Source organism: Lichenostomus cassidix, chromosome W, assembly GCF_008360975.1.
Source record: "Lichenostomus cassidix isolate B80296 chromosome W, HeHo_3.0, whole genome shotgun sequence".
In the NCBI taxonomy this organism is placed as follows: Eukaryota; Metazoa; Chordata; class Aves; order Passeriformes; family Meliphagidae; genus Lichenostomus; species Lichenostomus cassidix.
Window position 1 is genome coordinate 21,180,623 of NC_139510.1, and position 22,504 is coordinate 21,203,126.

The window sequence follows — 22,504 nt, forward strand, 5'->3', positions numbered from 1 at the left end:
TTCTCTTCGATCTGCTTTGCCACCCGGAGACCCAGGAGGGCCAGAGGACAGCAGAGCTCTCCAGGGAGCTCCACCCGGCCCCGGGGGGGGGCGAGGAGGAGAGGGGCTGCGTCTGAGAAAAGGACTTTTTAATCAGGTTGAATAACTCCTTTTCCCCTTGGTTTTCCCCTTCCCCCTGTGCCTTGCAGGGCACTCTGCGTGGTTTTGTCAAATAAATAGTTTTTTCTTCACTTCCATCTAAGAGGTTCTGTTGTGGGTGGGGGAGGGGTGTCGGGGCCCTTCGCTCTCGGAGGAGAGAGAGTCTTATCATTAACCCGGGACAGAGTTCAACCGGGATGGCAAAGGGTTAAAATCACTGGACTAAATGGAGCACGTGTTAGTGCCAAACTGCAAAAGTTAGTTTATGGTTCCCAGGTGAGAAGAAGCAGTTATCTCTACTCTCTTTGTAGTTAAAGATCACAAGGAAAACCCCTGTAGCCCCCAAACTGAGCAATAGCAATGGCTTTCAGGGTGACTCATGACTGGAAACATCTTGCTTCTTTGTGAAACAGTGTCTGCAAAGGAAACTATGAAAGAAAAATGTGATATGGAAAATTGCTTTTAAAGGGTGCTAGCTCCAGTGAAGCCATGCAGTCAGCGTTGGTACTGGGGCAATAAACTCGGAGGATTTTTCTGCCTTAGCTTAGGCACTCCCAAGATGCCAATAAACATTGTCTTTCCTTCTGTGTGGGAAATAACACTTTGTTATGCTTAGAAACTTCTTTGTGGGCAAACAGAAAGCTTGCCATATATATAAATAAAGCCAATTAATAATTTTTTATAATGTAAATCTTAAAAGTCTAATTAAAGAATCATTATTAGTCTAGATCTTATTACTTCAGGAAAAGGGAGACTAATAATGCAGCTAGAGCACATCTTTAAAGAAAATATCTCGATAATGGCAATAATAAAATTGTAACACATATATTTCTTAGTTTCTTTCCTATTTTTTGGAGTTATGCTCACTTTTCCACTGCTCCTCTGGACCTTCAATTCAGGAGCTTTGTACGCCAGGAGAGGATAACACCATTGAACATTGGCCCCTAGAGTTCCTCACTGGGAGGAATGTGATGTTCATGGTGCTGGATTCCTCTTCCTACCCTGACATGCACTTGGGACATCTTTTTTTGTTTCCTAACAGTTTTACACCTTTCTTCTTTGATTATCTACAGCTCCACATTACAAACATATACTACATATGGTACCACTTATGTATGTTAGATATTATTTCTTTGTTCTGCCTAAAGCCAGTTTTGTGCAGCTCCAGATCCATATTTTTAAAAGTGAGCACTGATGAGTTGTCTGGGCTGATGAGAAGCTGGGGCTAGTAGTCATCTCCTCTGCAGAAAGTGTGTCCTTGTTGAGGACCCATGTCTCCAGGCTAAGGAGTTATGTGAGGAAGTAGACTGAGCATCATTGGTGAAGATGCAAAAGAAATAGATAGGATATTCTCAGAGACCCTATGGACTCAGGAGTCTCAGCCCCTCTCTACATCAGAGATGCATGTGAGCTCTGCACCATGTCTCACAAGAAATCCAGTGTTAATACAAGAAGGCTGGAAACTGGCCACTTGCGTTTGTCTTGCATGGGAGAGAGGAGATTTATGTGCTTTTGCAGTTTGACAGGCTTTAAGATAGCTAGTCCCCCAAGACTTAGTCCCGTTCGCAAGATTCTTTGATATCTGGCCGATTTGTCTAAAAATACCATTTATTTGACACAGAACATAACAAACATACAAACATAGAACAGATTGACACACATAGACACACAATGAATACATAATTGCAACACTATGGTAGCTAAAAATGCAATTATGGGGTAAAACCTTGCTTGAACTATAAAGATAGTCAAAACGCAAGAAATGCTTGCTTGAACGATAATGCAAGTTAAGAAATGCTTGCTTGAGCTAGCTGAAATGCAAGTTAAGAAAGGTACCTATAAGTTAGCCGGAATAATACAATTTAGGAAACTCAATGATCTTACCAAATCCAGTTTGGAGCTGGAATACATTAAGATTTCCTCACTCAATCCCAGGGAAGTAACCGCAGGGCTGCGTCCAGACCTGGGGAGAAGGCATTTCTTCACGCTGTAGAAAGCTTCTGATTTTACTGAGTTTTTCGTGGTGTTTTATAGGGAAAAGAGTGTGTATTTGCGGTCACTTGAAAATTATTCACATTCTCTCAGTGTCTCACTCTGAGTTCCAGACGCCAGCACTGATAGTCAGGATTAAGCTATTGACTTTTAATCTGAGCCATCGATCTCGGCTAGCAATCAGGGAGAGAGAGAAGGGGGGGGGTGTCTGTCCTGCCACAGCGTTATGAAGAAGAATGCTCTTGTTCCTCCTGAAGACTTGCCATCAACAAACAGGTTTAGTGCCCTTCAAGCTGAGAATGATCTGGGTAAGGTGTCAAGTGAAGCAACTGAGTTGCTAGACCCTATGCCAGACAAGATCACCTGGAGGAAGCGGTGAGTGATTGTTGTGTTTGACTCCCTGCTGCAGGGGACAGAGGCACCCATATACTGACCTGACCAGTTGTCCTGAGAGGGTTGTTTTCTGCCAGAGGCTCAAATCAGAGATGTTACAGAAAGACTTCCAAGGCCTGTCAACATATCCAACTATTACCCCCTGCTGGTCTTTCACATGGGCACTAATGATACCAAGGGTTACTTGACAACCATCAGACACAATTTTAGAGCTCTGGGGATGGCAGTCAAGGGTCTGGGGGCCCAGATAGTCTTCTTGATGCTGCCAGTTAGGGAAAATAGTGAGAGGAGAACTAAATGGATTTAACAAGTAAATGACTGCCTACGTCATTAGTGTTGGCAACAGGAAATTGGTTTCTATAACCATGGGATGCTGTTTGCTGATCAGCAGCTGACTGGGAGAGATGGGATCCACCTCACAAAACATGGCACACGTGTCATTGCCAATAAAATGGCCAACCTGGTAAGGAGAGCATTAAACTAGGAAAGGTGGGGGAAGGGGAGAGTTATAGTGACCACCCGTGCAGGAAAATAAGCCTTAAGTGGGGATACTTTGAGCAAGCACAAGCAGCCAAAGAAGCATTTACAATACAAGACTATGGGGCATCCCCTTGCACCCCCACTGGGATATTAACTTGCTCAAATACCTCTATAAAGTGCCTGTGGGGCAATATGGGGAATAAACAGGAGGAACTAGAGACCTGTGTGCAGTCACAGGGCTTTGATCTCATTGTGATGATGGAGACATGGTGGGATAGCCTGCGTGACTGGAATGTCATAATGAAGGGCTTGTTATGATCCACTGGAAAAAAGGTTAGGATCCTACTGATGCCTTAAAAGCTGGTAAAAATATGAGGCAGACACAGCAGTATAAGGAAAAAGCGTATTACATTGGTTTTAATAGGATCCCAGGTGCACACTCGTCAAAGGTGGAAACACGCCAAGCAGCACACCTGTGTCCAAATTTATGGACCTCACAAATCAGCATATCGACCTAAAATCCCCCAATAAGAAACGTAATAAATTAAGTAATTGTCCCCCTATTCTAATTACCCCCCTCCAAGTGAGACTACGGCCTTGTTTACAAAAACATGTTCCAGAGAGGAGGCTCCATCCAAGGTTGGAGCCTCTAGTTCTGAGATAGTTATGAATGTTTCATCTTCCCTCCTGAAGAACCCCCAAACTAAGCTAAATATCAGACTACAAGAGTTATAAACATGTAGGGCTAAGGTACAAGGAGTGTTTGTGAAGGGTACAAGGAGAGGGCAAGGGTATAAAAATGTATAAAAAGGGTATAAAAAGAAAGGACAAAAATAATCAGGCATAATTTCCCCCCTTTTTTAGAGACTAACAAGACTTTACCTTGTCTAGTCTCTGCACAACACTATCTACAGCACCGGTTTACACAACTGGCTATAGCAAAAATAATAGCTACAATTACAACTATTATAAATGTTTTTTTTACACAGGCCCAGTTTGGTAACCATGAAGTGAGGGTGTGGAAGATGTGGTTGAATTTCAAGGTGTAATTTCTGGAACCCATTTCATGTAGAATTTGAGTCCTCTTCCAAATTTCCTCCAAACCTTTTTTAATTCTTCAAAGGCCAGTTACCACATCCATCTAGAGGTGGTAATTGGGTACAGATCCAGCAATTGCTCATATTAAGAGCTCTGGACACATTTTGGATTACAGTGCTGTGCAACTTTTGGCTGAGCCTTGAGTCATGGTTATTAATTGGGCAAACAACAGACATGTAAAGAACAATTTAAACCACATTATCCTGATTTGCATTAGTCTCTGTTTTCTTGATGGTCTCAGGGGCAGAAGCTTTTTTCACTCTGGAGAAGTGGATCCACGGTCTTTTCCCAGCAGTGAGGGTGATCAGCAAAACTTGGAATGGTCCCTTCCACTTAGCTTGGAAGGGGTCACTGTCCCACCACTTGATGCCAACCCAGTCTCCAGGCTGAAATGGGTGAGCAGGGGTGTCCAATCCTATAGGTTTGGACAGCACGACGAATCTCGGGAGCTTCTGCAAAGTGGAGCTTAAAATTGTTAAGTATTTCTGTAAATCAATTTTACCCCTCGTGAATTTTTCCCAGGATATGTGGAACCGGATATGGTCTGCCATATAAGATTTCATAGGGACTTATATTGTCTCTCTGCCTTGGTTGTATGCGGACCCTCAGTAGGGCAATAGGCAAAGCCTGAACCCATGTCATAGATGTTTCTTGGCAGATCTTACCAATTTGGGCCTTGAGGGTTCCATTCATACTTTCAACTTTGCCACTTGCTTGGGGCCTGTATGGTGTATGCAAGTCCCAAGTAAGTCCCAGAATCCTGCTAACTTCCCCAATCACCATTGCAACAAAATGTGGTCCCCTATCTGATGACATTCCCAAAGGAACCCCAAACCTTGTTGAGCAAGGCTTTTACTACTTCCTTTGCTGCATTGGTGCGACAGGGATAAGCTTCAGGCCACCCACTGAACATATCAACCAATATCAGTACATATTTGTATTCCTCCTTACGTGGCATTTCAGCAAAATCTATTTGCCAGTAATCTTCTGGGAGATGCCCTGCCTTGGTCACTTCTTACATTACTCTCTTGTGTTGGAAAACGCAGTTTTCCAGCAAAACTTATGCTAACTGAATTCTCAGGCCTCAGTAAAATTCCAACAAGCTACAGTGGTTTGTTTGCCTGAGAATGTTCTGTGGGAAGAATGTCATGAGAAAGATTAGGGAGTCAGAAGTGTTATGAGAAAAGAATAAGGGAGTTAACAGGAGGATCCCTGAATGTGTGAGAGCAGACTGCAGATGTGTGTGTGTATCTATGAATAGTAACTTCTGTAACAGTATATAAGTCTCTCGTTTGGTGAAATAAAAGGGAGCTTACTTCATATCTCATATTGAGACTGCCGTGAGTTCCCTCTCGTCGTTTCTCTTTAAATGGTGACCCCGACGACTACGGACCCTAACAGCGGAGTTTTACGACCTTGCTTCTGAGAGCGGCGAGAACGGAGAGGCGCCAGAGCGTGCAGCGATGGTGTGTCAAAATCTTCGCCCGAACCGGGGAAGATCCTGCAGACACAGGCCAAATAGGACCTGCCTACCGTGAGGGCTATACTTCGGTGAACTGCACAGAACTCTGGCGACTGCGAGCTCCTACAGAGTGCTTAGACGGTGTCGACCAGGACCCTGAAAACCAGCTGGACCAAAATGGAATCAGAGGTAGCCCAAATTTTATTGTTATGCTTTTTAGAAAAGCACGGACTCGGTAAAAGTGGCCTATCACACTTAATGGGCCTGATAGTGGTAGGACAAGCTTATGGATTTTTTACAAATCCTATTACAGTATTCAGTGTGGGAGAGTGGTTGAATTACGGAGCTGTTTTGCTTTTGGACTGTGATAAAATAGCAAGAAAGCTTGGCAAACCATGGAGTAAAGTTGTAGCCTGCTTACAAATACATGCCACAAAGCAAAACCTTGCCTGGCTCATGGCACAGGACATAGTAGCTGCATTGAGCAGAGAAAAACCTGTGAGTTACTGTGCCGCTTTTGATATGCGTAAAACTTCGGCCGCGGCACAGCAGCTGGGGAAACCCCCCCCGCCGGGGGGGGGGGGGGAGAGAGCGCGCCGTGCCGACAGCCGAGAATACAAAGTTACTCGATTGGATGAAAAATCTGTTCCTGTCTCAATGTATCACAGAGTTTGGCAACTTTACAACGAAAAACATCTTAGCTGCTTTGTTTGAGAGAGTCACTGTTGGACTTTTGCCAGAACAATTGAATGCTTTGTTAGAACGAGCTCAGATATCGCGGGTAAAGAAACAGAGTAACCAGAAATCATCCCGATGTTACCGATGCGGGAGTGGGGGACACATGCGGAAGAACTGTAACGAAAAAGTTTGGTGTTCCCGCTGCAATAGAGATACTCACAGCACAGAAGCTTGTAGAAACAAAAAGAACAAACAGAAAGTGACCAGTGACCAAAACCAGCGGCGGCCCCTACCCCTCACTGCGCGCCGCCTGCGGACCACAGACAGACCTGTGGCGGAAGTTGCTCCAGCCGTGGTTTCCGGCCGAATGACAACCAGAGCGGAAGTCCCAGAGGGTGGCCCGGTGGGCGGAGCCGCGAGCCATCCACGCCTCCTTCACTGCCCCAACTGTGATGCCTGTGGTGAAACTCTAAACTCTACTCCTCCCCAAGGATGAGGAAATGATTGGCAACTTCAGCAGCGAACCAGAACTAACCAACAGCGTTGCCAGCAAAACAGCAGTTTGATACAGGATGGAGTTGTTTCTTTTGTAGTCATGGAGAACTTTTAAGAGTTTCAAAGATGCGAATCTTCTTCAGTGCTCTGAACTGGAGATCCTTCATCTCCCGCTCGGGAATCACATCCATGTCGTTCCCCATGGCGGCAGCGATCCCGCCGTGCTCTCTAGCTTCAGAAACAAATCTTTGAACACGTTCTCCAGCTGTTCTCTCCAAAACCTCTAATTATTCGCTTTGCAGGGTGAAACATCCATTGCCACGTATTGACCAACAGACCAAAACCTATTTCCAGCAATTTACTAATAAAGAAGCATTGTAACAAGATATTATCCTGATAAAAAAATAATAACACCTTGAATACTAAAAGCCTTGAACAAAAGCTGAATTTTGCTGAAGCATTTGTGTGTATGTGTGAATATTGTAGGCCTACTGAGAGTGTGTTGAATGCTTTAATGTGGATGAAATCTGTGATTGATGAGAGTGTGATTTTGATTTCTCGAGAGTTTTGATGTGTGAATGAAAAACCTGTGAGTGAAGTTATACTAAATAGTTTAAACTACCTGTTAAGTATCTTTGGTTAAGCATAGATTCTGTTAAAGTTAAGTAATAGTGAATTTAAATTCTATTAAGTTGTAAATTCTGTTAAAGTTAAAATTCTGTTAAGTAATATTAAGTGATGTTAATTTTAAATTCTGTTAAGTTTTAAATCTTGTTAGAGTTAAGTTGTTAAGGTAATATCAATTTTAAATTCCATTATAGTTAAGTCCTAATTGTTAGTTTAAAATAAGATTTATTAAGATTAAGTTTTATTCATTTTTAGTGATATTAATTTTAAGTTTTAAATTTGTTAGTTTATATTATTATTCACAAAAGCTTTGCAGTTTCATCTTTCTTAGTTAAAGTCAAATAATAATATCTACTGTTTTCAAATATTTCATCTCATCTTATATAGCTATCTACAAAAATAGTAACATGTTAAGACACTCTCCTTATTGATATTAATCAAAGCTTGTTTATAAGATGTTCTAAGAAAACCCTTCCACTTAGCACCTGAGCTCTGGCCAAGCTTTGGTTCTAACTGGCTGGGAAACATGCCATGAGTCCCAAGTGTTCCGTACCAAAATGTGATCAAATAATTTTCATTTACCGAATTGAGTTTATAAAAGCTAAACCTTCTTCCAGGTAAACTTGGAGTCCTTACCCGGGAAAGGTTCTCCAAGCTTTACCTGTGAAGTGAATGTTTTCAGCAATGACAATTTCTAGACCATGGCAACATATCTAAATAATTAGTGAAATTTCCTTAGGTAAACTTATAACAATTCTAATAATAAGAATTACTTATAGCAAAGCAAATTAATCTGATAACAGACAACGTCTGTTCTCACAAGCGAAACGGGGGAACTGTTGGAAAACGCAGTTTTCCAGCAAAACTTATGCTAACTGAATTCTCAGGCCTCAGTAAAATTCCAACAAGCTACAGTGGTTTGTTTGCCTGAGAATGTTCTGTGGGAAGAATGTCATGAGAAAGATTAGGGAGTCAGAAGTGTTATGAGAAAAGAATAAGGGAGTTAACAGGAGGATCCCTGAATGTGTGAGAGCAGACTGCAGATGTGTGTGTGTATCTATGAATAGTAACTTCTGTAACAGTATATAAGTCTCTCGTTTGGTGAAATAAAAGGGAGCTTACTTTATATCTCATATTGAGACTGCCGTGAGTTCCCTCTCGTCGTTTCTCTTTACTCTTGCTTGTGTCAGGATTGTTTTTGCAACAGGTTTCTCACTTGCTTGTTATAGACTGTACAATATTAGTCATCCCTTTCCTTATCACTACTTTCTCCAGATGTTTTAAAAGGTTTTCTGTTCCCCAGTGGGTACTCTCATGCTTCGTCTGTGCTATTTCTCGAAGGAGCGGGGGTGGGACTACAACCTCACCTATCGGGGTAACAGCCCACCCACCTTCCTTAATCTCAGCCTTAAGAAACTTAATTAATTTGTGGTCTCCCTGATCATATTTTGGAGTAAACCCTGTGTGATAAATACATAATAATATAGTGTTGGCTTTTCATAGATATTCATTGTGTGTATGGTTTTATTTTTTTTATAGAAGTAGTCTTGTCATAAAGATAGAGGTATATAACCAATGTTTTAATTTCTGTTATGAACTAGATTTCGATATAGTAGTAAAATAACTAATAAAAGTAGTTTAAAAGACTTTCCTTTACTAACCACACTACCTGCTTGACTGGATAACACCCAAAGAACAGCACAAAAGAAGACCTGCCACTGATACCTGACTATCAGCCATAACCAGATGCAAGGACCACAAACAAAAACCCAAACTGGGACACGATAACCAAGACTGGAAGAAACCACAGCCGAAAAAGCGCATGCTCTAAAAAGGCGGGACCAAGGAGGAGCCATGCAAAACAGTTCTTGGAACATGCAAAATAGTTTTGAGAAAAGTTTGAATATGCATGAATGCTTATGAATAGGCATGAGGCTGATACAATACAAAGAGTATTTAAGACGACTCCCTCAATGGCAGGTGTGATTCTTGGGTTAGGGCCAAGCACCCAGCGCTGTTTCTTTGCTTTATTGTTTTTGTCCCCTATTGTCCTTTATTAAACTTTTAAATTTCAACAGGAGAGTGAAACTCATTTTTCACACCCTGTTAGATGTACTTCTTTCTGTGGTGAGAAAAGAGTGGTCAAATAGAAAACCCAAATCTATTTGCACTTCAACCATCCTTGTTTCTTTGAGCTTTTACCCCTTCCACCAGCAGGGCGCCCGTCCAGGGCTGAAGGCTGATAACAGTTCTGGCCTTGTGGATTCCCTTAATCTTATCAAGATAAAAGGGGGCTGTAGCAACGTGGAATTTCAGGATTCCATGTGCTCCTTTGTGCCTCTGCTCTGTATACCATTGGTTCATTTTGAAATATGCTCTGCTGTACCTCAAAACCTATTGGTGTGTACCCTCCTGCCAATCTTCCCTTTGTCCTCCTGGGACTGGCTCAGAGAGAGCCAGCCCCTGCCCCCTCTCCTCCCCCTTAAAAGGCAGAGCCTGGACCAGCTCTAGGTCTTTGCATCTCTGGGCTGCTAGCATCTCCTCCCTGCCTTGTCTCCCTTCCCCCTTCTCCTTCCCTGCCCCCCTTTTCCCGTTACCCCAAATAAACCTCTAGCAGAACAGAGATGGAGTCCAGTTCTTCCTTCGTATCACGATATTCCTGCTGAATTGACGTGGTTGGAAGACTGCCGCCATGCCGCAGAACCTCGGGGGCCGCTCGCCCCGGATCCGGTGGGATTTACAAGAACCAGAGACCCGGTCCGGGGGGGAGCCGGACTGTGCCACCCTCCCGGACCGTAATACAACAGGGGGCAAAAGGAATACTTTTGAAATTGAGCACAAGAAATCGCTAATAATATTAATGACTTATGAGAAGTAATTAGTATAACCACTCCTATCCTGGGGAATGTAATGAATATTCATGAATTTCACCTATAACACTGTGCCTTTGGAGGTACTGGTGTGTGTGTGTGTTTGGCGGAGACAATTCCCCACACATCCGGTGCACCGAATAAAGCAAATACCCACTTCTCTGACTTGGTCTCTGAAGTGTCTCCAGGCTCGATTGGGGCGAATCAGTGGCACTACCGCAAATATGCCTTTTTCTGCTATTCCTCTTGCTATTTCATCAGCAAAGCAATATCCCACTTCAAGGGTTGTCTTCCCATTTTGATGACTTCTGCAATGCATGACAGCTACTTCTGTAGGCTTCCAGATGCTCTGCAGGAGCGCAAAGATTTGTTTTGCATGCTTAATACCATTACCTTGAGCAGTCAGCAGGCCACGTTCCTTCCAAATAGTTCTGTGGGCATGAACAACACTGAAGGCATATTTGGAATCAGTCCATATGTTTACCTTCTTTCCCTCGCTCAGTTCTAGAGCTCTGGTCAGTGCAATCAGCTCCCAATTTGGTTTCTCCAGAGGCACATCCTTCAGGTCTGGTCTGCTGGAATAGGTCTCCTCTATTGTCTGTAAACAGTTGTGGGAGGTTGGGGGCATTGGTATTTTTTCTCCATCCCTGTTACTAAGCAACAAATATCTCGGTGATTAGAGCCATCAATTCTTTTGTAAGAGACAAAAGCCTGTGGCTAGGTGGGGCAAGGGGAAGAGGCACGCCGGCCATTGGGACCGGCACTCGTCCTTCAGACACCGGGAGGAAAGGGACTGCTTTTGCTTCTGGCTGCGACCGCGGGAGATCCAACTGTGCTCTGCCTTCTCCTTCTGGCTGGGTGAGCTTTTGACTGGGGAAAAGTGTGAGATCCAACCCTTTCCACACTGGGAAAGCGCACCTTTCCCGGCTGCGCTTTGCTGCAGCTGTAGGGGAGCTCAGCTGTCCCTGCCGCCTGCCCTGCTTTCGCCGCACGAGACCACAGCGTCTGCTGTGACTGCAGAGTCTCTGCTACCTTGCTGGCTAGCCCGGGAGAGAGCCAGCCCCCTGCCCCTGCCGCCCCACTCGCCGCTCCGAGCTGCCTGCCTGCTTTCTCAGCCCGTCTGCCATTACCAGCTGTGTGAGGCTGACCTGACCCTGCGCCACAGCGCCACCTGCAGCCACTCGGGAGTCATCGCACCTTCCCTGCCAGGCCGGGAGCTCAACAGCGCCCCTGCTGCTTGCGACCGTGATTACACCACATGGGAAAGTGCTCAGCAGCTCAAAAAGACACCTGCTACTGGTTTCTGGTTTTGTTTGTTGTTGCTATTCTTGTTATTGCTTGTTTACTCTGCCATAGATACTAGTAAAGAACTGTTATTCCTTTTCCCATACCTCTGCCTGAAAGCCCTTGATTTCAAAATTAAAATAATTCGGAGGGAAGGGAAATCACATTCTCTGTCTTCTGGGAGGGTTCCACCTCTCTTAGCAGGCACCTGTCTTTCAAACCAAGACAGATCTTGGCACCCAAGTGGGGCACGAGGGCATTGGAAGAAAAAGGAATAACAGTTTCTGTGAGACCTACTTTACTGTGGTGACCATGAAAACCTCATTAAGTGGCACCATGTTGTCCAGTATATCCTGCTTTGGTTGGCACATACTTGTGACCACACTTTTCCCATTTGCAGCTCCCTACCTAAACATGGGCCCTATAACTAAGGTTATTGTGGCTGTTATCCAGTTTGCACAATGGGCCAATAGGGTGAAGAATTTATGGATTTTTCAGGTAATTTTGATGGCAGGCACATGGTTACAGGTTTTTGGCACTGTCAGTACATGTTTTTGGAGTGTGTTTGGCAATAGTACCTTTTGTGAGGAGATAACACCAGGGGAAAGTTTTTCTCAACCCTTCACTCATTGCTTTGGGTCTACCCAACTAGTGCTCGAAAAGTTCAGATACTCTTTTGTCGCTGTTGAGCCGCTAGCAGAGAAGGAAAGCCCCGATTCTCAGCGTGGCATAGAAAAAAGTACTTTATTGTTTGAATCCAACATATATATAGAGTTTTCAAAGGTCACTCAGATTGGTCAGCCAGAAACCTCCCCCTAGGCCTGATTGGCCAGGCCTGCACTGTCCAAATCTCGAGACACTGTTTTTAATAACATCCAAACTTTATCTTTGTTTATAAAACACAAAAGGAATTCTTATGGGAAAGACCTGTGCTAGCCAGAGCTACCCCTTTTTGTTTAAGAACAGAAGGCATTGCTTGTGAGCCCCAGTGGGTCAGCATGAAGGATCTGTTTGGTAATGGCCAGTTACCAAACAGAGCCTGGTTGAAACTCAAGAGGGGGTCTGTCCGGAGGTGGCCAGCCACCGAACAGAACCCGAACCAGATGCTGACTAAGATGGTCAAAGAGGCCCCATGCAATACCCTAGATAGAGTATATATATAAACTAAATCTACATATAAATCTGTAATTCAACAAAACATGCTTTCAAAGTCCTTGCTTTCTGACTCCATGAATGAGTTTCAGTCTCTGCTTGTGGATGGACCGGCTTCTTGGTCATCATCAGAAGGATCACTCGGTTGGTGTTCAGCATTCTGGTTGTCATTTTGAGGTTGCTGGTTCTGTCTCTGGAGCCGCAGATCAGGGCGGACGCATTTTGCGGGCAGCCATCGTACCCCAGTATCTGTGGAGATGCAAGCATACCCTCGACCCCAAGCAATAAGCTCATGTGGGCCTTCCCAGGTGTTAGTAAGTAGGTTCCGTACCCATACCTTCGCCCGGGGCAAACGCAACTCGCCTGATGACTGCAATGAAAGAAAGTGGTTCAAAATCACAGGATTATTCAAATTTGGTGGCACTGTAAGATGATTGATTGTGTACAAAGCTTTCTCCAATCGACTCTGTGGTGTTTCCCCATGCATTCCCCCTCTTTGCCTTTCCAAGACACGCTTCAGAGTACTGTGAGCGCATTTCACAATGGCTTAGCCAGTAGGAGAATGCGGAATACCGAATGTATGGTCTACACCCCATAGGTGTAAAAACTGCCACGTCTTCTGTGAGGCATAGGCAGGACCATTGTCGGTTTTCACAGTGGCTGGCACCTCCAGGACCGAGAAGGCCAATTTCCAATGGGCAACGACAGTGCGACTCTTTTCTCCAGTATGAACAGACGCCCACACAGCTGAGGAGAAAGTGTCAATAGACACATGCACATACTTGACTCGGCCAAATTCTGGAACGTGTGTCACATCTGTCTGCCACAACTGTAAGGCCTTTAGACCTCTGGGGTTCACCCCCAATGGCAGAGGAGCAGCGAGTCTGTGGCAGTCAGCACAAGCACTGACAATGTCACGAGCCTCAGTCGGCGTCAATTGAAATTGCTTCTGCAGGGCACGTGCGCTCTGATGAAAGAAATTGTGCGATGCCTTAGCTTGCGCAATTTTGTCAGGCTGAGGTGCCACCCATGCAGGGTTGGATAACATGTCAGCCCTGGCATTGCCTTCCGTTATAAAGCCTGGTAAATTGGTGTGGCTTCAAATGTGCAGAATATAATATGGATGCACTCGAGCCTGAGTTGCCTTCCACAGGGTTCGCAATAGCGAAAACAGAGTCGCATTATTGACTTCTTTTAGAAGTGAGCAATCCAAACATTTGGTTATGTCTGCTACATAAGCAGAATCAGTGACCAGATTCAAAGGCACCTGAAAGAACCGCTGAAAGGCCATGGCAACTGCTTTCAATTCAACCAGTTGAGCAGAGCCTGTCTCGTGGCCTTTCAGCACCTGCCACTCAGATCCTTCCTTCCAGGTAACAATGGCCTTTCCTGTTTTCCCAGAGCCGTCTGTGAAGACGGTGGGTCCATGAACTGGCACCCGGCTGTTCTTTGGCCGCAACATACGATTGACTGAATTTGCCAGCTGCAGCAATTTGTGACTGGGCAGATGATAAGCAATCTGCCCTGAAAAATTCTGCAGTGCACTTTGCAAAGGAGCGCTATTAGCAAGACTCCATTCAAAATTGTCCCGTGATACCGGAACAACAATCGTTGCAGGATCAGCCGCCATCAGTTGTAAACACCGATATCGGCATTTAGTTATCAGGCAGGCAATCAATTCGAACAATGTGGGTGCTGTCTTTTTTGGCTGATGGGGCAAAAAGACCCATTCCAGGATGTGCAAAGGATCATCCCATTGTTTGTTCCACTGGCCAATGATACCCGTAGGTTGGAGGTCTGGAGCAGTAATGAAAACAGTGATATCAGTAGAGGGATCCACTCGATAAACCTGATGAGCAGAAACAGCTTGCTGCACTTCGTTCAGCACTCGTCGCGCCTCGGGAGTCAATTGTCGAGGTGAGTTTAGGTCAGAGTCCCCCTTTAAAATATTAAAAAGTGGGGAAAGTTGTGCATTGGTCAGTCCCAAATATGGACGTAACCAGTTGATGATGCCTAGCAACTTTTGGGCATCATTTAGAGTCTTAACAGTGTCTGAGAACTGCACCTCTTGATGCTGTATGGTTCGATCCAAAATTTTGACTCTCAAATATTTCCAAGGAGGCTGTTGTTGAAACTTTTCCGGAGCAACTTGCAACCCATAGGAATGCAAGGCATCGAGCAGTCGAGGCTGTAACCTCTGCAACTCATCCTGGGTGGCTGCTGCCACCAGGATATCATCCATATAATGGTAGCAGAGTGCCTCAGGAAACTGCTCACGGATTCCGGACAAGGCCTGCGCGACATACCATTGACAGATAGTTGGGCTATTTTTCATGCCCTGAGGAAACACTTTCCATTGAAATCGCTTTACAGGCTCCGCATTGTTAATTGCAGGCACAGTAAAGGCAAATTTTGGTCTGTCATTGGGGTGCAAAGGAATTGTAAAAAAGCAATCCTTCAAATCAACAATCAAGATTTCCCACTCAGTGGGAATCATCGTGGGTGAAGGCATGCCAGGCTGTAAACTCCCCATACTTTCCATCACTGCACTGACTTTCCGGAGATCTTGCAACAGTCTCCATTTCCCCGATTTTTTCTTAATCACAAAAACTGGGGTGTTCCAGGGACTGGTAGAAGGTTCTATGTGTCCCTGTTTCAGTTGCTCCTGAACCAGCTGACAAAGGGCGACTAATTTATTTTTCGGCAGGGGCCACTGTGGTTCCCATATCGGTGTTTTCGTCAGCCATCGTAAAGACAGCGTGGAATATGGTGCGCCCTTGCACACAGTGACCCCTATCAAAAATTTGTCGTGATCCGCACCCCCCAAGCTGCCAACACGTCCCGTTCCCAGAGGTTCACTGGAGCTGGAGTGACGTAAGGCCGAATAGAGGCCGTGTGTCCCTCTGGATCCTTCCCCAACACAGGTCGCTTACTCAATCGACTCTGTGTCGTTCCTCCCAACCCCGCGATATTCAGTCCCACCGGGCACAAAGGCCACGTAGGAGGCCACGAAGCGGCGGAAAGGATTGTTGCATCAGCACCTGTATTGATCAAACCTCGGACTCGAACTCGATGTGGACGTGCTTTCGGCATGATGAGGGTAAATGTCATCTGTGGTGACTCATTGGAGATAGATGCAGCCCAGTAGACCTGCGGAAGTCCTGGCAGTTCAGTGCTGTCACCTCTGCCAACTTGCTGGTCTACCCTGGGAACAAAAGACTCACAAGGCAATAAGTGAGCAAGGCAAGTCTGTGCAGGAATGGTGACAGGAGGATCAGGAGTGGAAACCGTAGCATGAATTTGGCCCTCGAAACCAGCATTTATGAACTCTGGGAGAACCAGGATCCCTTGGCTAGTGGCCTCAGGCCCTGCCATGAGCAATGCACCAGTTCCCTGGTCCAGGGAGTCGTCCACCTCCAAGGGAACCCTGTGGGCATCGTCGGATTCTAAGACGACTGTTGCTGTGGGTGTAGGCATTGACTCGGGCTGAGCCTTTGACGCCTCTTCCACATTGACCGGATAAGCCTGGGCCATCACCCTGTTCTGGGGGAACTGTTGTGATGGGGGGCAAATCGCCCTTTTTGCACCCCTCTTCACGTTTCCCGACAGGGGTCAACCATCTACATGGTACAGCAACCTGCAGTAGTCTGAAGTGTGACCTGGCCTACCACACCTCTTACACTGAGGAGTCTCGGTCCCTGAATTTCCCTTCTTCTCTGAATGATCTTTCTGTTTAGATTTGACCCATTTCCGTTTGTTCCCAGATTGGGGCTGGTTTTTATCCTGATCAGCGGGTCCCTGATCTGAGGACAAAAATGCAGCCAAGGCGACTTTTCCCTGATTTTCTGACTGCACCCTGGTGCAAGCTCGCATCATCTCCTGCACAGAAGGATCCCCCGGTAGGGCATTGATGATCCTTCTACATTCGTCATTGGCATTGTCTCTTGCTAAGTGTTTCATCAAGATCTGTCTCGTGGACGGATCATCAACCTGCTTTTCCAAGGCTGCTGCCAGCTTCTCAAGAAATGACATGTAAAGTTCAGATTGCCCCTGCCGTATCTGTGTATACCGCGTTTGCGGGGCAACCATCTCAATTGTTTTCAAAATGGCTCCCATACCGAGCTGTTGGGCTTGCTCCAGGATCCGAGGATCCCAGGCAGCTTGAACGTTGGGGTTGGAGAAAGGTCCCTTACCCATGAGGACATCAACCCCAACCATGCGCCTAGGGTCCTCAGCAGGCAAAGACACATTTTTCCTCAGCTGATCCTCGACCAGTGCTTTCCAATTGTCCTCAAAGGCACTGTACTGTACGGGGTGAAACAGCACCTGAGCCAGATACATAATATCAAATGGAGCAAGCAAATCACTATTTATCATTCTAAGAACTTGCATCACCGCCTGAGAAGACACCCCAAATGTTGCGACCTTGGTCGCTAGGTCATTTTGTCATGCGCCATGCGATGGTGGAGTGGCTGTTCCTTGTGTCCATAACATCTGGGCCAGGCACATACACTGGAAAAGCCTGAGCATCCCCTTGAGGGAAGCCACCACCATCCGAACCGGCCACAGCAGATTCGCACCCCTCCCTCTGTTTGGGCAATCCAATCTTCTCTATAAGTTCCCAGTCCCCTGCCTCCAGTGCACCCTGCTTCACTGATTCCCAGAACTGCAGGGGGTCACGCGGGCGAAAACCCCCATGCCGTTACGGCGTCTCCAGGGGTTCGACAGAGCCCAATGCCCTTTCTTTTTCGTCGCCCGCGCGAGCCTCCGCCCAGGAGGAAGAAAACTCTCCTCTTCACTGTCCGAGCCGTCGGAGCAGGGCTTGCAATCAGCACTCCCCATCACAAAGGACGGCGAGCGGCCGGAGGCAGTGTCCCCGCCAAGAAATTGCGCGGTGACCGGGACGGGGGAGGGGCAGGGAGACGGCAGCGCCACCGGCGCGCCGCCGGGCGCGTCTGCCACGCCTGCCGGCACGGCGCCAGCACGCCGCGCCAGGGCTTCATTTGCCACAGAACCCGGCAGGGGAACCAGCACCCGCCCGGGGCCAAAGCGTCCCCTCGCCGCCGGCACCAAGCCGGCCGCCGGGCTGCCAGGAAGTCCAGACCCCATCCGGGAACCCGGGGGATGGACTCCCTGGGCAGCCCCACACAGACCGTGGGGCCTGCACGAACAGACCTCCATCCGCTGCCGAATCTCAGCCACTTCGGCCAGTAAATCATGGAAAAATGAAAGCGGAGGAAAAACCGCCGCGCCAGGCATGGACGCCACGTCCGCCGGGCCGCAGGGAAGCCGGGTCGGCCCGGCACCCCCTGGGACGCCAATCAAAGCCCCCGTGGCGGAAGCACCGCCCGCCGGCGGCCCCCCTTCCGGCCCCACGACCGCCCCGGGGAGCGACCCCGACTGCCGGGCCCCGGCCGCAGCCAGCGGCTGAGCCGGCGCCTGCTCACACGGCCCCGACGCCACGGGATCGGCCGCACCCGCGGCCACCGCAGCCCGGGGCTGCGCCGCCGCCGCGCCGGCCGGGCTCGGCAAAACGCCGGCCTCTCCCGAGCCGGCCGCCGCCCGCGCGGAAACCCCCGCGCCGGCCGAAACCACCGGCAAATCCGGAACCGGAACCTCCGCAGCCGCAAGCGGCTGGCACGCAGCTAAAGCGAGCAGCCGCGACTCCTGGTCCTCCGCAGCACTCCCCACCCCCACCCCACCAGCCCCCGCCGCACATCCCGGCTGCCCATGGGGGAGGGGCATCCCGGCGCCATTTCGCAGGGGAGGGGGGAGGTTCGGAGGCTGCGCACTCCGCGGCGGCAAAGGCGGGGGGACCGCCGCGGCGGCCGTGTCAGAGCCGACCCGCGGCCCTCCATTCTTCAGCAACCCGGCTAGCTGCTCTGTCGGGTGGACATAAGTGCGCCTAGGTAGGTCAGCTGGAGAAACAAACAGGCCTCGCGGCCGCATCCGCCGCCAAGGACGGGACTTCAGAATCCGTCTGGGTTGGCGCGTCCTTCACCCTCCGCCCCACGGCCGAGAGCAGGGGTTCCACGCCCGTGCAAGCTGATAGCTGCAAGTCATAGAACGCTTGCCCTTCCAAAGCGTCCCAAATGTCTCTCCAAACCCCATGGAAGCGGACCGTAGACCTATCTCCCCGCATCCACACCACGAACCAAAAATCACAGTCCAGCGCCACATCCCAAACGGCCCGGGACACGTGGCCCGCGACCCATTCCAACAAAGCCCGAGCGACCCGCGGCGACTGATCGGACGCAGGGTCATCCTCAGAGACCTCCAGAAAGGCCCGCAAGAGTCCATCGGCAGGAACGGGGGGGGGGGTCCATGTCCGTATCAGAACCAGCCATGCCTCAGGGCAGGCGGGGGGGGGGGAGTCGGGCCCGGGGGCAAGACTGCCGCGTACCTGCAATAGGGCGCAGTACACGTCGGTGGTCACCAGATGTCGCTGTTGAGCCGCTGGCAGAGAAGGAAAGCCCCGATTCTCAGTGTGGCATAGAAAAAAGTACTTTATTGTTTGAATCCAACATATATATAGAGTTTTCAAAGGTCACCCAGATTGGTCAGCCAGAAACCTCCCCCTAGGCCTGATTGGCCAGGCCTGCACTGTCCAAATCTCGAGACACTGTTTTTAATAACATCCAAACTTTATCTTTGTTTATAAAACACAAAAGGAATTCTCATGGGAAAGACCTGTGCTAGCCACACTCTCTAAATGCTAATGATATCATGCAGTGGCTGATGTTGCTGTTGCTGACAGGTCTATCCTACTTTGCACTCCGGGATAAGGTGAAACTTCCCTGCGTAACTGTTCTAACAGCTGTGCCAGGGAATAGGGATGCGGCCACAGAGCCCGGGGCTGTCCCAGAGCCTAGGGGTGCCCCACAGCCTGACCCTGTCCAACAGCCTGCCTCAGAAACAAACTGTCTGGAGTGGGTGGAGGTGCTAGTGGAGGAGATACACAAAATACACCAGCTGCTGAAAGTATACATCTCCCTAGCAGGAGGAAAACCCTCTCCTCACCCCAAAGGGAAAGAGTCTGATGGTGCAGCAGCGGAACCCACAGACGTTACAACCGTCCAGGTTCCAACTGAACCCCAAGAGCAGCCACAGCACGCAGCAGTTGCCCCTGTGGTGCATACAAAGTATAAGACCAAATCAGTATGCCCAGTTAATGATGATGGGGAGCCAGGGCCCTCACAACCAGCAGTGGACACTGAGCCCATAATCATCACCGAGTCCTTCCACTTCGATAGTCTCCATAATCTGCGAAATGATGTTGTGCGATAGGGGCGCAAGGCTTTCCCAACCTGGTTACTTCAAGTTTGGGACCTTATGGGCCCAGGCGTGCAGTTGGATAATAACGAATCAAAGAATTTGGGACCCTTGGCCCAGGACCTGGGTGTTGACAAAGTGTTCGCGAGGGAGACAGGGCCTCTTTCTCTCTGGGAGAGGCTTTTAATGGGTGTAAGAGAGAAGTTTGTCCACAAAGACAGAATGCAGGACCACTACCGTAGACTGCCCTGGAAGACCATTGAGGAAGGGATCCAATGGCTGAGAGAAGCGGCAATAATGGAGGTGCTCTTTGGGAGGGACGGACAGCACGAAAATGATCCTGACAGGGTCAGGTGCACCAGGCAAATGTTGTGGAACCTTGCAAATCTAGGTCCATCCCAATATGCCACCTTCCTTGCAACAATTATTGCTGATGACAATCGAGAGACAGTGCGTTCCATAGCTGACAGGCTCAGGTATTATGCAAGTGTGATAAGTGGTCCGATGCAGGCTCAGGTCTCTGATGTGGTTTAGGACCTCAGAGAGGAGATGAGAGAGATGAGGGAGATGAGAGAGGAGATGAAGGACCTGAGGGAGGAGATTAGGGAAGAGATGAGGGGGAACAATGTGGCACCAGTGAGAGTCACAGGCCCCAACACCAGAGCCCGATGTCCCCCGGCTAGGGAGAGAAGGTACACCCCACGAGCCGAGTTGTGGTTCTTTCTACATGACCATGGGGAAGACAGGAGAAGGTGGGATGGGAAGCCCACTACTGTCGCTGTTGAACAGCTAGCAGAGTGAGGAAGCCAGACAGAATCTCAGATGGATACTGTTGTAACGTGTGTCCTTCCCGTCCCTGACCCCGCCCCCCTGACCCCTTCTGACTGGATGTGAGTCAGGACCGCCCCCCATCCCTAGAGATAAAAACCCCAGAAAGATCCAGAACGGCCTCTTTGGTTCTGGGCTCGTATGGAACCTGTACCCTCCCTTGTCTTCCCTTCCCCCTCCTCAGTCTGCCCACTCCTCCCCCGTTTTCCACAATAAAAACACCATGGAGACCAGGAACGAAACAGCTGCTTTCTAAACCTGCGACACTTCTACAAGGACCGCGTCTGACCAGCCCCACAGCTCGTGGCCATGGAATGACCATCCTGCGTGTTCCGGTTCTGGGGCAGCCCTCCCCCCGCAGCAGGGGAGAGCTGCTTTCAGGTTCTGCACTGCTGCAGGATACAATTCTGAATTTATTATTAAATTTTTAGAACTTATATAGACTTTCACAGGTCGTCCAGATTGGGCCAATTGAAAATCTCCCCCTAGGCTGATTGGCCAGGCTTGAACTGCCTATCTTCCAGAGACCGTTTCAATAACATTAAAACTTTATCTTTATTTATAAAAACACAGGAAGAAGACGAGAAAATTCCCATGGGAAAGAATCTGTGTTGCCACACACTACTGCCCTGGCAGCACGGGTGCGTCAGCTTAAGGAGGGAAACGCTGGCCGAGGGGGTTCTGCTAAAGCGAAGGTAGCCTCAGCTTCCCGTGGCTGACATGGTAGGTAGAATCGAAGGGAAGATGATGGGTCATATTCCCTTGAGGGAACCTCTAGAATGTATGACCAGGAAGGGAATGATAACCAGTGCTAGAGGGGCCCTGCCTCTAGCCAGGTAGAGGCACGGGAAAACCATGTTTTTTGAACTGTGTGGATTCGATGGCCTGGTACATCAGAGCCACAAAAATATGAAGCATTAGTTTGTGGCTAGCACAGGTCTTTCTCATGAGAACATTCCGTTGTGTTTTATAAACAAAGATAAAGTTTGGATGTTTTTTAAACAGTGTCTCGAGATTTGGACAGTTCAGGCCTGGCCAATCAGGCCTAGGGGGAGGTTTCTGGCTGATCAATCTGGGTGACCTCTGAAAAGTCTATATATATGTTGGATTAAAATAATAAAGGGCTTTTTCTATGCTATGCTGAGAATCCAGGTTTTCCTTCTCTGCTAGTGGCTCAACAGCGACATTAGTTGATACATGTGCACTGTGTACCCTAATGCCATCGGGACTTGTGGGAGCAGAACCCATTTCTATTGCTGGGGTGATGGGGGGATCACAGCAGTTGACCCTGGTAGAAGCCGAAGTGAGCCTGACTGGGAAGGAGTGGCAAAAACATCCCATTGTGACTGGTCCAGAGGCCCCATGTATTCTGGGCATAGACTTCCTCCATAACGGCTATTTCAAAGACCCGAAAGGACTCAAGTGGGCTTTTGGAATAGCTGCTGTCGAGGCAGAGGGCGTGAGGCAACTGAACACCTTGCCTGGACTATCAGAGAACCCTTCTGCAGTTGGACTTTTGAAGGTGGAGGACCAACAAATACCAATTGCCACCTCAACAGTACACCTTCGGCAATACAGAACAAATCGAGATGCTGTGGTTCCCATCCATAAGATGGTCCGTGGGCTGGAGAGCCAAGGGGTGGTCAGCAAGGCCCACTCATCCTTTAACAGCCCCATCTGGCCTGTGTGCAAATCTGATGGAGAATGGAGATTGACTGTGGACTATCGTGCCTTG

At 48.2% G+C, this 22,504-nt stretch overlaps 1 protein-coding gene and 1 long non-coding RNA gene across 2 annotated transcripts in view; both read right to left on the bottom strand.

Annotated features, from left to right (window-relative positions):
* LOC146425670 (uncharacterized) overlaps positions 1–22,504 on the bottom strand; it is a 420,136-nt gene that overhangs the window by 90,069 nt on the left and 307,563 nt on the right. The window lies entirely within an intron of this gene.
* LOC146425675 (uncharacterized) overlaps positions 18,584–22,504 on the bottom strand; it is a 131,100-nt gene continuing 127,179 nt past the window's right edge. The window contains exon 3 of the mRNA XM_085041501.1: positions 18,584–19,072. Within this exon, the coding sequence (XP_084897627.1) occupies positions 18,584–19,072 (489 nt within the window). The remainder of the gene's footprint in view (positions 19,073–22,504) is intronic.